The 17022-nt window shown below is 47.6% G+C and overlaps 1 protein-coding gene and 1 long non-coding RNA gene across 2 annotated transcripts in view; both read left to right on the top strand.

The window, feature by feature from the left end:
• Nucleotides 1-17022, top strand: part of PATL1 (PAT1 homolog 1, processing body mRNA decay factor) — a 132839-nt gene that overhangs the window by 15309 nt on the left and 100508 nt on the right. The window contains exon 3 of the mRNA XM_040321000.1: nucleotides 15124-15317. Coding sequence (XP_040176934.1) covers nucleotides 15124-15317 — 194 coding nt within the window. The remainder of the gene's footprint in view (nucleotides 1-15123; nucleotides 15318-17022) is intronic.
• LOC120909267 lies at nucleotides 12084-13326 on the top strand. Its single transcript, XR_005741237.1, has 3 exons — nucleotides 12084-12127; nucleotides 12296-12435; nucleotides 12600-13326. It is a non-coding gene; the product is annotated as an uncharacterized LOC120909267 (long non-coding RNA).

Genomic DNA, 17022 nt, shown 5'->3' with positions numbered 1-17022 from the left:
CTTTTTCCAGAATTTACATGGTTGCTGTGAGTGCATCTTCTGATGCTTTTTTTGCCCGCTAGTGTTTGCAGGCGGCTGTTTAAAGTTGCACCTCCTCCGTTGAGGAGCTCTGCTTGTTTTGGGGTGAAGTTTTAAATTGGTTTTACCGATGTATCTCCCACCCCTCGTTTTTGACACTGCTTGGGGACGTCCCACTTGTCAAGATTTAAGGAGCTGTGTCTGTCCATGGACGATGAGAGAAAATAGGATTTTCTTTATCGTTGCATCACGGGACACAGAGCGGCATTCATTACTATATGGGTTATATGGAGTACCTTCAGGTGATGGACACTGGCAATCTCAAACAGGAAATGCCCCTCCCTATATAACCCCCTCCCATAGGAGGAGTACCTCAGTTTTTACGCCAGTGTCTTAGGTGTTGGTCATGGTTTAGCTTGCCTCCGCATCCTTGGGATTAGGTGAGCTACCGGTTCTGTCCAGAGGCCTCGGCGCTAAAGTGGTCAGTAACCGGACCCCAAACCCTTGGGGTATAGCCCATAATGCTTTTCTTTTTAGAGAGCTGGACCCTGGGCCCAGAACTTAGAAACCTTTGGGTGCCTAATGTTTCTGTTGCCAGAGTGCTATATGGGCCCAGGACAGTGGATCCTTCATAGGAACCCAGGGCCTGAAGGTCTAGACATCCCCACGGAGATGGGGGAAGATTGGGCCTCTTGCTTGGCAAAGTCCTGCGGCATGGAGCAGGTAAGTGAGGGGAAAACTTGCGGAACTTGGTTCTTAGCAGGTTTTTTCTGGGGGGTCACAGGGGACATGCCTAAAGTTATGCGCTGCATCTGGCAAACTAGTCACATATCTTAATGATAGGATGGCTCTATGTGTATTTTTTCCCCAAAAGAAGTGACCTCCCTTGTAGTGTTGGAAAAGCATTTGAGTAGGGCCTGTGTAATATAAAATGTATGTGTGTGTCAGAGAGCTATGCTTACCTGCAAACCTCTAGGCGATGCTCCATCAGTCTTCCTCCTCAGAGCCTGCAAAGCAGGCAAAACGCTGACCTCCTCGTGGTTCCAGTGGAGCAGAGAGGCTCCCAACCCCCCCCCCCCTATCGGCGGGCGCGCGTTCACGTGTATAGGCGCAATTCGCGCCGTTTAGCTGAGGGGGGAAGGGCGGGTCAGTGGTTTAAGGAAGGGGCGGCCCTTCCTTTTCGTTCCAAACAGCATTCGATACATTGGAACTGGGGAGGAAAGACCAGAGCGGCAGCACAGGGCGCCGAGGACACACAGTGGCCAAAAAGAATATTGCAGTCTTCAGAAGACTGTTTTCAAGCCTAGAAATAGGCTGTTTCTTTCCATCTCATAGTTTTTCTTGCAATACTACTCAGGGGGACAGAATGATTTTTCTTTCCTGGATTTGAAAAAAAAAAAAAAAAAGGTCATCTAGGGGAGAGGAAGCATTTTTTATCCCCCAAACAGGTGTTTGGGCAATTAACTTTTATAGTTCCAAGTACCAATAGGTAGCAGGTGTACCTCGGTATTGTACCATGGCATCCGGGTCAGAGGGTACAAGAGGTGGGGATTCCCCCAGAGAGTCTGAGGTCTCGGACAAAGCTATGCCGCTGCTTTCCCCACAGGGAGCCTTGGGGCCATCGGGATCTGGGGCTGGAGCTGGCGCGGGTCAGTCCAGCCCTAAGATGGTCACGGACGAGGTATTACTCACCTCTTTAAGAGAGATGGAGAAAAGAATGGGAAAAATGATAGCCACAGCTATGCGGGGCAGTAAACGGATTAGATCTCTGTCATGGACCTTGAGATATTAAAGTGTTTCTACTTGACATATGTTACACAGGAGAGGGACATTCAATGCAAGGCTTTTGAAATGCTAAGTGGAACCAGCTTGCGAAATACCTTTTATTGTGTTCTGCAGGTTAAGAGCGGGTGTCGGAGTCAGGCCGTCTAGCTGGAACCAGGTTATTGTGTACATTGATTACCCCCTGGGGCTTCTGTCTCAATACACAAGTCTTTCTATCCAAGCTATTGGACCAATCCCTGTTGACAATTTCAAGTCCTCATTTGCATGGTCAAGGGGGACCTGAGTGAAGACTGGATATACTTTACAATTGACCAATAGGAAAGCGGTTGTTGGGAGTGGGATGTTCCAAATTCTGTATAAAAGTGTGCTGTGTATTTGAAAATAAAGAGTCCTGTTGGAACTTACATACAGCCTGCCTGGTGTTTGTTCTTAATGGGTCCGAATGGCACATAGCTGTAATTCGGATCCCGGAACCTTGGATGACTGGACCATCAGACGTTGCAATCTGCAAGCTGACTCACTGGTAGCAGAGGAGTGTCGGGAGAGCAGGACCTGGGCGAGGAAGGATCTCGTCACAATCTCCGTCGCCCGAGCGTGGACCCTCAGAAGAGGAGGTCCTTTCCTCAAGGGAATTGGACGATCTCTTGGACGAGGACCAAGTAGGTTCAGGGATTGAAGATCCGGATACAGAGGAGTCTGGAGCAGTCTCCCAAGGGGAGGGCTGGTGGATTCAAGCCTTAACGGACTTGGTCCATAATGCATTCAACTTGCCAGTACCAGATCTCCAGGTATCGACGGTTTCAGCTTTGGGCTCACTGAGGGCGCCTCAAAGCAATGCAGTGTTTCCGATCCACCCTCTATTAGAGGGAGTTTTGTTCCAAGATTGGAACAAGCCAGATAAAATCTTCTTACCACCTAAAAGATTCTCTGCCCTATATCCTATGGAAGATACATTTTCCAATAAATGGGCTACTCCTGCAGTGGACGCAGCCATCTCATGTGTTAACAAGTCGTTAACATGCCCTGTAGAAAACATACAGGTATTCAAGGATCCAGTTGATAAACGCTTGGAAGCACTACTTAAGAACTCCTTCACTACGGCAGGGGCAGTAGTACAGCCAGCGGTGGCTGCGATTGGGGTTGCTCAAGCATTATCGGATCAAGTTAAGCAGATGCTTAAACTTATTCCTGCCCAGCAGGCAGAAGAATTTTCGGATGTCCCTAGGGCCATATGTTTTACAGTAGACGCAATTAAGGATTCTATCCAGCAAGCGTCACGTTTATCGTTATCCCTTATCCATATGAGAAGACTCTTATGGTTAAAGAGCTGGGAGGCCGAGCCCCCATGCAAGAAGCTCCTGGTAGGGTTTCCCTTCTATGGAGGACGACTCTTCGGAGAAGATCTAGATAAATACATTCAGACCATTTCAAACGGCAAAAGTACTCTCTTGCCAACTAAGAAGAAGTTTCAGGGGCCTGCGTTTAAACGACAGTACTCCCCTGGGCAGGGGCCCTCTAATGCCAAACAGTATCGACGGCCTCCTGCGAAAGCAAACTTCAACAGCAAGTCTCAAGGACAGGCTGCTAGAGGCAGAAAGCAGTGGTTTCGCAAACCAGCAAAACCAGCCCCCAAGCCCTTATGAAGGGGCGCCCCCACCCACGAAGGTGGGGGGAAGGCTGCGACTCTTTTCAGAGGTTTGGGAAGCCAGCATTCCCGACGAGTGGGTACGGTCTTCCGTGGCCACGGGCTACAAATTAGATTTCCTAAAGTTTCCTCCTCCTCATTTCCAGGAGTCGAGGATTCCAAACGATCCGGAGAAAGGAGCCGCATTAATGTCTGCATTAAATCATCTACTTTCCCAGGAAGTAATAGTAGAGGTACCAGTCCTGGAACAGGGACTAGGTTTCTACTCCAACCTATTCATCATCCCGAAGTCCAATGGAGATGTCAGGCCAATTTTGGACCTAAAGATGGTAAATGCATACCTAAAGATCCGCTCATTTCGGATGGAATCCGTGCGGTCAGCAGCTGCCACACTCCAAAAGGACGACTTCATGGCGTCCATAGACATAAAGGATGCCTACCTTCATGTTCCAATTTATCAGCCACATCAAAAATATCTACGCTTCATGGTGGCTTCGCGTCACTTCCAATTCGTGGCGCTTCCCTTCGGGTTGGCTACGGCCCCCCGGGTGTTCACGAAGGTCCTAGCTCCAATCCTAGCCAAACTAAGGATCCAAGGGGTCACGATCCTAGCATACCTGGACGACCTCCTAGTCATAGATCACTCGTCTCCCGGCTTGGAGCGAGCAGTGGCCCTCACGGTCCAATACCTCGAGAAGTTCGGCTGGGTCCTAAATCGAGAAAAGTCAGCTTTCCTGCCCACAAGGCAGTTGGAATATCTCGGCATGAGATTAGACACAGAACAACAAAGAGTGTTTCTACCTCTGAGGAAGGTCAAAGCCATCAAGGAATTAATCCTACTGGTTCTAAGCAAAAAGGAACCGACTATTCGCCTATGTATGAGGTTACTAGGCAAGATGGTGGCCACATTCGAGGCGGTACCATACGCCCAGAGTCACACTCGCATCCTGCAGGCAGCCATCCTGTCAGCATGGAGCAGAAGGCCACAGGCCTTGGATATCCCGTTGCCGCTCTCATCAAGAGTCCGACAAAGTCTGTGTTGGTGGTTAGACCCTCAGAACCTACTGAAGGGGAGATCTTTCAGCCCAGTGGCTTGGAAGATAGTGACCACAGACGCCAGCCTGACAGGCTGGGGAGCAATTTTGGATGGTTGCACTCGCCAAGGTACTTGGGCAAAGCTAGAGGAGCAGTTGCCCATCAACATCTTGGAGCTCAGAGCTGCTCGACTAGCCCTCAGGGCTTGGACGTCAAAATTGCAGGGGTTCCCGGTGAGAATTCAATCAGACAATGCCACGGCTGTGGCATACATAAATCACCAAGGGGGAACCAGGAGTCAAGCCGCTCAGAGAGAGGTGAGCTTGATTCTCCTATGGGCAGAGGCTCATGTGCCCTGCATATCGGCAATATTCATTCCCGGAGTGGACAACTTTCAGGCGGACTTCTTAAGCCGCCAGACTCTATGGCCGGGGGAATGGTCTCTGCATCCACAAATCTTTCAAGCACTCTGCCAAAGATGGGGAGTGCCGGACGTGGATGTCATGGCATCGAGACTCAACAAGAAGCTAGACAGGTTCATGTCCCGCTCAAGGGATCCGATGGCCTGCGGAACCGATGCGCTGGTTTGCCCTTGGCATCAGTTCAAACTTCTTTATGCGTTTCCCCCGCTTCAGTTACTACCCCGCCTGCTGCGCAGGATCAGGGTGGAGCACATACCAGTCATCCTGGTAGCTCCAGCATGGCCCAGAAGGGCATGGTACTCACTAATCTTAAGGATGGTAGTGGGAGACCCTTGGACTCTTCCTCTACGGCCAGACCTGCTATCGCAAGGTCCGATCCTCCACCCTGCCTTACGGCATCTAAATTTGACGGCCTGGAAGCTGAATCCCTGATTCTCAGGGGTAGAGGTCTGTCTCAGAAAGTAATCTCTACCCTAATCAGAGCCAGGAAACCGGTCTCTAGGGTGATTTATCACAGGGTCTGGAAGGCCTATGTAGGTTGGTGTGAGTCCAAGCTATGGCTTCCTCGCAAATTCACCATTGATAGAGTTTTAAGTTTTCTCCAGCTAGGAGTGGATAAAGGATTGGCATTAAGCACAATCAAGGGACAGATTTCTGCTCTGTCAGTGTGGTTTCAGCGGCCGCTGGCCACCCACTCGCTGGTTAAGACCTTCCTTCAAGGGGTCTTACGTATTAAACCTCCAGTTAAATCCCTGCTTTGCCCGTGGGATTTAAACCTTGTTCTTTTAAGTTTACAGAAACAACCGTTTGAGCCGTTGGCTGAAATTCCTTTGGTTTTACTGACAAGGAAGTTAGTATTTTTGGTCGCCATAGTTTCCGCAAGAAGAGTATCGGAACTGGCGGCCTTATCCTGTAAGGAACCATATCTTATTTTTCATAAGGACAGGGTCGTTCTCCGCCCTCATCCTTCCTTCCTACCGAAGGTTATATCCAGTTTTCATTTGAACCAGGATTTGGTATTACCATCCTTCTTCCCTAAACCTACTTCCAGAAAGGAAGGGTTGCTGCATACCTTGGATATCGTCAGGGCCATGAAGGCCTATCTTAAAGCTACAAAGAAGATCCGGAAAACAGATGTGCTGTTCATATTACCGGATGGGCCCAAGAAGGGGCAGGCAGCTGCAAAGTCCACCATTTCTAGGTGGATTAAGCAATTAATCACTCAGGCCTACGGCTTGAAAGGGTTGCCTCCTCCAGTATCATTAAAGGCTCATTCTACTAGGGCCATGGGCGCCTCCTGGGCAGCACACCACCAGATCTCTATGGCTCAGGTTTGCAAGGCGGCAACCTGGTCTTCTGTCCACACGTTTACAAAATTCTACCAGTTGGACGTAAGAAGGAATTCTGATACAGCCTTTGGGCAGGCAGTGCTGCAGGCTGCAGTTTGAGACCCTCGGATTCCGGGGGCTCCTCTTTTTTGAGTTAAATTTAAAATTTAAGATTATTTTTCTCAACTAAGTTGGATTTATTATGATTTGAGTATTCTCTAAATTAAATCCTTTTGTCTTGGAGATGTTCTCCCTCCCCTCATTGTAAGCATTGCTTTGGGACATCCCATATAGTAATGAATGTCGCTCTGTGTCCCGTGATGTAACGATAAAGAAAAAGAGATTTTTAATACAGCTTACCTGTAAAATCTTTTTCTTGGAGTACATCACGGGACACAGAGCTCCCACCCCTCTTATGGGGACCATTTTGGGAGACATACTGCTTGCTACAAAACTGAGGTACTCCTCCTATGGGAGGGGGTTATATAGGGAGGGGCATTTCCTGTTTGAGATTGCCAGTGTCCATCACCTGAAGGTACTCCATATAACCCATATAGTAATGAATGTCGCTCTGTGTCCCGTGATGTACTCCAAGAAAAAGATTTTACAGGTAAGCTGTATTAAAAATCTTTTTTTTATTCACAATTTAATTTGTGTATTTGTCTCCGGCTGTTACAGTCAGTTGTATATCAGCGGAGTACCTCGGGTTTGTGTATTATGGCTCCTAAGGGTGCTAAAAATGCCAAGGGTGTGAAGAAGCCAAAGGGTTCCCCATCGGGCTCTGAGGATTTCAGCCAGGCTTCAGCTACCCCTCCCTCCCCGGATAAACCAGAGGTCGCTGCCCTGGGTGAGCCATCTGGGTTGCTAGGTGCTACGGCTGGCCCTACTCAACCGGCTCCCTTTTATGTGACGGAACAGATGTTAGCCTCCATTCTGGGTGGATTGGAGCAATGGATAGCTACTTTAATTGCGTCCTCATTGCCTGGGAGAAAAGGGGCTAGGTCCCCATCCCCTAGGTTTGAATCTCCTGATGAGGAAAAACTTTCCCCTGGGGAATTGGAATTTCCAGGAGACCAAACAGAGGATCTCTTGGATCATTTGGGTTCTGAAGATTCTACGATGGAAGAACCTTTTTCGGCTTCCCATGCGGAGAAGTTATGGATTCAGTCCCTAACAGATATGGTGGAAAAAACATGAAATACCCCCTCAAGGGTGGGACTTTATAAGTGACACAAACACGTGAATGAGTAGAAAAATATATAGCAAATTTATTTAAACAATTTAAAGCGGTAGTTCACCCACAATCCCATGATTTTACCATCGAGACAGGCATTGTAGCGCGAGCTACAGTATGCCTGTCCCGATTTTTTTAACCCCGTACTCACCTTGTAGTAGTCCATCGTAGATTTCGGCTCCCGCGGGGAATGGGCGTGCCTATGGAGAGGGAGGATGATTGACGGCCTGCCCTGGCACGTCACTCTCCCCGAAGACAGCCGGAGTAGGTCTCGGCTCTTCACGGCGCCTGCGCACAGGCTATGCGCACGCGTCGTGAAGACCAAGCCTATTTCGGCTATTTCCGGAGAAGCGTGACGCGCCAGAGCCGGCCGTCAATCATCCTCCGTCTCCAGAGGCACGCCCATTCCCCGGTATCTTCGATGGACGACTACAAGGTGAGTATGGGGGGAAAAAAATTCGGGACAGGCATACTGTAGCTCGCGCTACAATGCCTGATTTTAAGGTAAAAAAAAAAAAAAAAAAATTTTTTCCCGTCGATAGGGTGAACCCCCGCTTTAAGTCAGGACATCATACAGTGTCCTAGCAAGGATAAAAGACCACATGCAAGTGGTATACAGATCCTATTTGTAAAGCAATAAAACAGACATGAGACAAAAATTGGTCCAACCCGACAGCCGTTTCGGTATCTGTGATCCTTCTTCAAGGGGTATTACAGACGATCATTGTGTCAGAGAAATACATGTCTATTAGAAAAGAGATATATACATATATTACATAGAAAAAATTCAACTTAAACAATATTTACAACTCTAGTGACCGAAATTGTTAAAAAACATGGGGAAGGGGAGACAAGAAAAGGACAGCCATACAACTATGTCATTTATCAAAACAGATATGAGCTACTTACAGTCAATAAGATCTGTAGATAGAGTTCTGTCTCAGTGCGAAAGTACGCCAAAAACAAGGGGAGAATGCTGTATATGGAGATCAATGTCTCTGTGTTCACAGGGAGGATATACAATCATAGCCTACCAAAAAGGTCCACGCCTAGGGAAGGAAGGGAAAGAGGAAAAAAGAAAAAAAAATAATAATATATATATATAATATGTATATATCATTATTTGTTGCATTCAAAGAGTTAAATGCAGACACACATTTATAGCAAAAAAGAGTAACCCCATAGAGCTGGTAATCCAAAAATGGAGAGTAACTTACCAGATATGGAAATCCATATAGGAGAGGGTATGCATGTGCCAGAGAACCAAAGTTCAGCCACAAGGAGACAAACTACCCAGATTATCCTATGTTTCAGGAAGGGTGGATTGCTGGGTGATCGCAGGCAGAGATCACTGGAAAAAGGAATTTAGGAGTATATATAAATAATATGTATGGCTAGTCTGGTGAAGTGTGCATAAAGGCACAGCACCAAAAACAAACAATAAGCCAAACATCAACAACCAGTGGTCCTACCTGCATGTGAGAAGTCTCCATAAGTCCAGCAGACGCCATGACAGTCAGAGACAATAGTGTCTGCAATGGGCTTAAATAGAGTCCATTGGTGGCTATGGCGCATGCGCGCGCGCACGTGCTGTGTAGTGACGCAATTGCGTCTTGGAAAAAAAAAGGGGGGGGGGGTGGGAAAGAAGGAAGGGAGATGGAGAGGGCCTTTCGCACAGGGCGTGCCGGATATCGCCCAAATAATGGGAAGGAGCCGGCATGGAGTGTGCGCTGACGCAAGAAAGCAGTAATTACTGCAAATATGGGGGGCAAACATAACAAAACCCAGGTGGTGAACCGTAGGTGCGCATGACATGCCCCCCACGTGCGTCAGGTGGGGGCCAAACAGATACCCTCACCCGCGAAGCATTATACAGCAAATGAGTGTACAAAAAATGGTCGTACATAGTAGAGCATGGATATTTGGAAGTCAAACAAAATGGAGAGGAGGGGGGGGATAGATGTGGAGAAATCTATTCCTCCCATCCCCCGGAGGAAAACCCCTCCAGAAAAGGGCGATGGCTAACTATTTCATTAAGGCCTGGTTTTCTAGTAGCATCTAGCATGGCTATCCATCTTGTCTCCCTCTGCAGCAAGGTCCTATTCCAGTCGCCCCCTCTACTGTTGGGGTGTATTCTATCCAAAATGAGGAATTTGATTTTAGGGATCATCCCACCATGGGCTTCTCTAATATGGCGCCCCAGGGGGAGGTCCGGGTCTGCTTTCCGCATACATGTAATATGTCTGGAAGCGCGTTTAAAGAAAGGTTGTTTCGTTTTTCCAACGTAAAAAGCCCCACAGTGGCATGAAAGTAGATATACCACTCCAGGTGTTTTGCAGTTCGCAAAGTGGGAAGGTCTGAAAGTTTTACCATCAGGTAATAGAATATTGTCCCCAATGTTCATATATTGACACAGATTGCATCCTCCACATCGGAAGGTGCCAGGCCTTTTACATGGATCTGTGCGAAATTCACCCACGTATTCACTCTGAGTAAGGCTATCTTTGAGTGACTTGGTTTTACGGTAAGTGATCAAGGGTCTTAATGGTACATAGGGGGCTAGTAATGGATCTACACTTGGCAGATGCCAATGTTTAGAGATAATCCTGCCCACATGTTTGCTCTGCCTATTAAACCTGGTAATGATCCGAAGGGCATTTGGATTTGCGTCAGTCGGTAATTTCTTACATTATTTTTTCTTGGTTAGTAGGTCATTTCTTGGTCTGGCACTGGCTTTCCTAAAAGCCTTTTTGAGGCAAGTTAGAGAGTAGCCTCTTAGAAGGAGCCGATCTCTTAGCTTGTCAGCTTCTATTTTAAAGGTCTCATCCTTTGTACAGTTGCGGCGTAGCCGCAAGTACTGGCCAAAAGGAATAGATCTAATTAAAGATACAGGATGTGCGCTTTGTGCATGTAGAATAGAATTACATGCAGTGTCCTGCAGTGTCCATGTATTACTGCATGTAATTCTATTCTACATGCACAAAGCGCACATCCTGTATCTTTAATTAGATCTATTCCTTTTGGCCAGTAACTGTACAAAGGATGAGACCTTTAAAATAGAAGCTGACAAGCTAAGAGATCGGCTCCTTCAAAGAGGCTACTCTCTAACTTGCCTCAAAAAGGCTTTTAGGAAAGCCAGTGCCAGACCAAGAAATGACCTACTTACCAAGAAAAAACAATGTAAGAAATTACCGACTGACGCAAATCCAAATGCCCTTCGGATCATTACCAGGTTTAATAGGCAGAGCAAACATGTGGGCAGGATTATCTCTAAACATTGGCATCTGCTAAGTGTAGATCCATTACTAGCCCCCTATGTACCATTAAGACCCTTGATCACTTACCGTAAAACCAAGTCACTCAAAGATAGCCTTACTCAGAGTGAATACGTGGGTGAATTTCGCACAGATCCATGTAAAAGGCCTGGCACCTTCCGATGTGGAGGATGCAATCTGTGTCAATATATGAACATTGGGGACAATATTCTATTACCTGATGGTAAAACTTTCAGACCTTCCCACTTTGCGAACTGCAAAACACCTGGAGTGGTATATCTACTTTCATGCCACTGTGGGGCTTTTTACGTTGGAAAAACGAAACAACCTTTCTTTAAACGCGCTTCCAGACATATTACATGTATGCGGAAAGCAGACCCGGACCTCCCCCTGGGGCGCCATATTAGAGACGCCCATGGTGGGATGATCCCTAAAATCAAATTCCTCATTTTGGATAGAATACACCCCAACAGTAGAGGGGGCGACTGGAATAGGACCTTGCTGCAGAGGGAGACAAGATGGATAGCCATGCTAGATGCTACTAGAAAACCAGGCCTTAATGAAATAGTTAGCTATCGCCCTTTTCTGGAGGGGTTTTCCTCCGGGGGATGGGAGGAATAGATTTCTCCACATCCATCCCCCCCTCCTCTCCATTTTGTTTGACTTCCAAATATCCATGCTCTACTATGTACGACCATTTTTTGTACACTCATTTGCTGTATAATGCTTCGCGGGTGAGGGTATCTGTTTGGCCCCCACCTGACGCACGTGGGGGGCATGTCATGCGCACCTACGGTTCACCACCTGGGTTTTGTTATGTTTGCCCCCCATATTTGCAGTAATTACTGCTTTCTTGCGTCAGCGCACACTCCATGCCGGCTCCTTCCCATTATTTGGGCGATATCCGGCACGCCCTGTGCGAAAGGCCCTCTCCATCTCCCTTCCTTCTTTCTTTCTTTCTTTCCCACCCCCCCTTTTTTTTATTTTTTTCCAAGACGCAATTGCGTCACTACGCAGCACGCGCGCGCGCATGCGCCATAGCCACCAATGGACTCTATTTAAGCCCATTGCAGACACTATTGTCTCTGACTGTCATGGCGTCTGCTGGACTTATGGAGACTTCTCACATGCAGGTAGGACCACTGGTTGTTGTTTGGCTTATTGTTTGTTTTTGGTGCTGTGCCTTTATGCACACTTCACCAGACTAGCCATACATATTATTTATATATACTCCTAAATTCCTTTTTCCAGTGATCTCTGCCTGCGATCACCCAGCAATCCACGCTTCCTGAAACATAGGATAATCTGGGTAGTTTGTCTCCTTGTGGCTGAACTTTGGTTCTCTGGCACATGCATACCCTCTCCTATATGGATTTCCATATCTGGTAAGTTACTCTCCATTTTTGGATTACCAGCTCTATGGGGTTACTCTTTTTTGCTATAAATGTGTGTCTGCATTTAACTCTTTGAATGCAACAAATAATGATATATACATATTGTATATATATATTATATATATTTTTTTTTTTTTCCTCTTTCCCTTCCTTCCCTAGGCGTGGACCTTTTTGGTAGGCTATGATTGTATATCCTCCCCGTGAACACAGAGACATTGATCTCCATATACAGCATTCTCCCCTTGTTTTTGGCGTACTTTCACACTGAGACAGGACTCTATCTACAGATCTTATTGACTGTAAGTAGCTCATATCTGTTTTGATAAATGACATAGTTGTATGGCTGTCCTTTTCTTGTCTCCCCTTCCCCATGTTTTTTAACAATTTCGGTCACTAGAGTTGTAAATATTGTTCAAGTTGAATTTTTTCTATGTAATATATGTATATATCTCTTTTCTAATAGACATGTATTTCTCTGACACAATGATCGTCTGTAATACCCCTTGAAGAAGGATCACAGATACCGAAACGGCTGTCGGGTTGGACCAATTTTTGTCTCATGTCTGTTTTATTGCTTTACAAATAGGATCTGTATACCACTTGCATGTGGTCTTTTATCCTTGCTAGGACACTGTATGATGTCCTGACTTAAATTGTTTAAATAAATTTGCTATATATTTTTCTACTCATTCACGTGTTTGTGTCACTTATAAAGTCCCACCCTTGAGGGGGTATTTCATGTTTTTTCCATAACTCTAGGGATGTGGTGACTTACAAACACTGACATTCTACTGATTGTGGGGTCCCTCTTTTTCTTTTTTTTAACAGATATGGTGCGGTCGGCTTTCAAGTTGCCTCTACCTGAACCTCAGGCTTCCGCTGTATCCTCTTTAGGTTCCTTGAAGGCACACCAAACCAACTTGGTGTTTCCGGTACATCCTTTATTAAAGGACTTGATTTTCCAGGACTGGGCTAAACCAGACAGGATATTTCTTCCTCCTAAAAGGTTTTCAGTCCTGTACCCCTTGGAGGAGGAGTTTTCTAAAAAGTGGGTAGTCCCTACAGTGGACGCGGCCATTTCATGTGTTCAGGACATATGCCAGAGGTGGGGGTCTCCGGAGGTAGACGTCATGGCGTCCAGGTTCAACACGATGGTAGTCAAGTTTGTGTCTCGAACGAGGGATCCATTGGCCTGCGGGACGGATGCCTTGGTTTGCCCTTGGCATCAATTTGCGCTAATTTACGCCTTCCCTCCGTTACGGATGCTACCCCGTCTCCTCCGCAGGATCCAGGTAGAACGCAAACCAACGATTCTAATAGCCCCGGCTTGGCCCCGGAGGCCTTGGTACTCCTTGATAATAAGGATGGCGATAGAGGAACCCTGGGTCCTCCCGTTGCCGTCCAGACCTCCTCTCACAAGGACCATTCTTCCATCCTGCCTTACAGGCCCTCAATTTAACGGCCTGGCGGCTGAATCCCTGATTCTCAAAGAAAGAGGTCTCTCTGGTCAGGTCATTTCTACTCTAATAAACGCAAGAAAACCAGTTTCTAGGTTAATATATTATAGAGTGTGGAAGGCCTATATTGCCTGGTGTGAGGCCAAGAGGTGGCATCCCCCGCAAATATGCCATTGGGAGAGTCCTGGAGTTTTTACAGCTAGGAGTGTAAAAGGGTCTGGCGGTTAGCACAATCAAGGGGCAAGTGCCTGCCTTGTCGGTTTTTTTCCAAAGACCTTTGGCCACCCACTCATTGATGAAGTCTTTTTTTACAGGGGGTTATTCGGGTTAATCCTCCGATTAAAGCGTCCCTGTATCCTTGGGATCTAAATTTTGGTTCTGTCTGCTTTACAAAGGCAGACCTTTGAACCCTTGTCTGAGATTCCTTTTGGTCTTGCTGACTAGGAAGCTAGTCTTTCTGGTGGCTATGTCTTCCGCCAGAAGAGTGTCAGAGTTGGCAGCCTTGTCATGTAAAGCACCCTATTTGTTGCTACATAAGGACAGGGTCGTTCTACGGCCGCATCCGTCTTTTCTCCCCAAGGTGGTATCTAATTTTCACCTGAATCAGGATTTGATTCTTCCATCCTTTTTTCCAAAACCTTCTTCTAGGAAGGAGAGACTGCTACATTCCTTAGATGTTGTCAGAGCTGTTAAAATTTATTTAAAAGCCACAGCTCAGATTCGTAAGACTGACGTCTTATTTATTCTGCCAGAGGGGCCCAAAAAGGGTCAGGCAGCATCTAAAGCCACTATTTCCAAATGGATTAGACAGTTAATTATACAGGCCTATGGCCTGAAAGGAAAAAGCCCACCTTTGTCGGTTAAGGCTCATTCTACTAGGGCTATGAGCGCCTCTTGGGCAGCGTATCATCAGGTCTCTATGGATCAGGTCTGCAGGGCAGCGACCTGGTCTTCTGTTCACACATTTGCAAAATTTTATCAAATGGACATTAGGAGGAACGCTGATTCAGCTTTTGGGCAGGCGGTTCTACAGGCCGCAGTATAAAATCCTCTTGTCCAATGGCACCCGCTGTTTATTTCTTTACCTGGTTTGTCTCCCTCCCCTCATTTAGCATTGCTTGAGGACATCCCATATGTAATGGCTATGCTGCTCTGTGTCCCGTGATGTACGATAAAGAAAAAGGGATTTTTAATAACAGCTTACCTGTAAAATTCTTTTCTTGTAGTACATCACGGGACACAGAGCTCCCACCCCTCTTATGGGGAATTTTGGGATGCATATTGCTTGCTACAAAACTGAGGTACTCCCACTATGGGTGGGGGTTATATAGGGAGGGAACTTCCTGTCGGAGAGTGCCAGTGTCCATCACCTGAAGGTGCACTATATAACCCATATGTAATGGCTATGCTGCTCTGTGTCCCGTGATGTACTACAAGAAAAGGATTTTACAGGTAAACTGTTATTAAAAATCCCTTTTTTTCATTTGTAGCAGCTGGTTCAGCTTTCCTATCTTTTTTCTTTCTCTGCAGATGATGATTGGCGAGAGGTGCATGATCGGCTGGCAGAGATGGAGGAGAAACACACAGACTCTGACCTTTTGGGCAGAAGCTCCCCCCCCTTTACTGATCTACTGGGGGAGCAGCAGGAGGAACTGGAGCACAGCCTGAGTCAGCTGGTGAGAGAGATTGAAGAGCCAGCTTTGCCAAGAGGGTCACGTACCCAGGTAAGTGTATGATAAAGAGCCTATATGTAAGTTCCCCTAATCATTACATACTTAAAAAGAAACTGCAGTCTGCTCACATCATTTGTAATAAAAACCTCTGTCATTCTGAAGCATCTCCCCAACCACTCTGCATATTTTATATATATCCTGTGATTCTGTACTTGGCAAATATGCTGCAGATATCTCACTCCATTAAGTCTGGCTGCAGCCATTTTAACTGGGCAGCTGAATCTTCTGCCTGTTCACTGCCTGTTCACTTCCTGGATTTATACAGACACACACCTCCAGCCCTGCAGCTTTCACTGGCCCTCGTATGACTCATCCCCCCTCCCCTTTCTAACAAACTCGAGAGAGAGCTGTGCTTGAAGTAAGGTAGGGTTTTCCTGATACCACTTTTTTGAGACCGAGTACAAGTACCGATACTTTTTTTTCAAGTACTCGCCGATACCGATACTTTTTTTTTAATGTCATGTGACAGTGGCGGTATTTTTTTATCAGCCCTGTTGGGCTACCTCCACTGTCCATCCTCACAAATTGAAGGGGGAGAGCGACACGGACCAGGGGGGGGGGGGGGAATAGCGACACGGACCGGGGGGGGGGGGGGAGAGAATGGTGACACGGACCGGGGGGGGGGGAGGATGGTGACACGGACCGGGGGGGGGGGGGAGGATGGTGACACGGACCGGGGGGGGGGGGATGGTGACACGGATCGGGGGGGGGATGGTGACACGGACCGGGGGGGGGGGGAGGATGGTGACACGGACCGGGGGGGGGGATGGTGACACGGACCGGGGGGGGGATGGTGACACGGACCGGGGGGGGGGGAGGATGGTGACACGGACCGGGGGGGGGGATGGTGACACGGACCGGGGGGGGGGGGAGAGAATGGCGACACGGACCGGGGGGGGGGGGAAGAGAATGGCGACACGGACCGGGGGGGGGGGGGAAGAGAATGGCGACACGGACCGGGGGGGAAGAGAATAGCGACACGGACCGGGGGGGGAAGAGAAGAGCGACACGGACCGGGGGGGGGAGAGAAGAGCGACACAGGGGGGGGGAGAGAAGAGCGACACAGGGGGGGGGAGAGAAGAGCGACACGGACGGGGGGGGGGGGGAAGACAGCACGGAGCAGAAGACTTGCAACTCCCCTGACTGCCCAGGTACTCGGGGGGGGGGGGGGGGGAAATGCTCGGTATCGGGACATCCCTAAAGTTAGGTTTAGCTCCGGCGTGTTCAACACCACGTGCCTACGCCCGCCAGGAAGCTGACGCAGCGCTAATCACATGAACCTGCCCCGACTAAAAGTGATCTTGCAGCGAATCCGCCACCGTCAAGACACTCTTTCCCTTCCCATTAATAAAATGCGAAGACAATACAAACTCCCCCAACTTGACCCCTTTTTGAAAAGTGTACACCCCAAGGTGATCAGATTTTTGGAAATGAAGAACCATGCTGGTGTTAACTTGTTAAAACATAAGCTTGATAATGTGATAATGGTGTTACTAGACGCAACTCAATATTTATGTGTGGGCCAAACATAGGGGGAAGTGTTGAAAAGGTTAAGCCCCATACACACAGGCAGAATGTCGGGAGACATTTGCTGGTACAAAAAAATTCCGGTTGACGTTCTGCCCATGTGTTTACATAGTTGGTCAGGTTGAAAAATGGGTTAGATCACTGGACTAACCTTGCATGCATGGTTAGT

Source organism: Rana temporaria, chromosome 8 (assembly GCF_905171775.1).
Source record: "Rana temporaria chromosome 8, aRanTem1.1, whole genome shotgun sequence".
NCBI classification, from domain to species: Eukaryota; Metazoa; Chordata; class Amphibia; order Anura; family Ranidae; genus Rana; species Rana temporaria.
The sequence above is the reverse complement of the archived record's forward strand: the minus strand, read 5'-3'. Positions and strand labels throughout refer to the sequence as shown.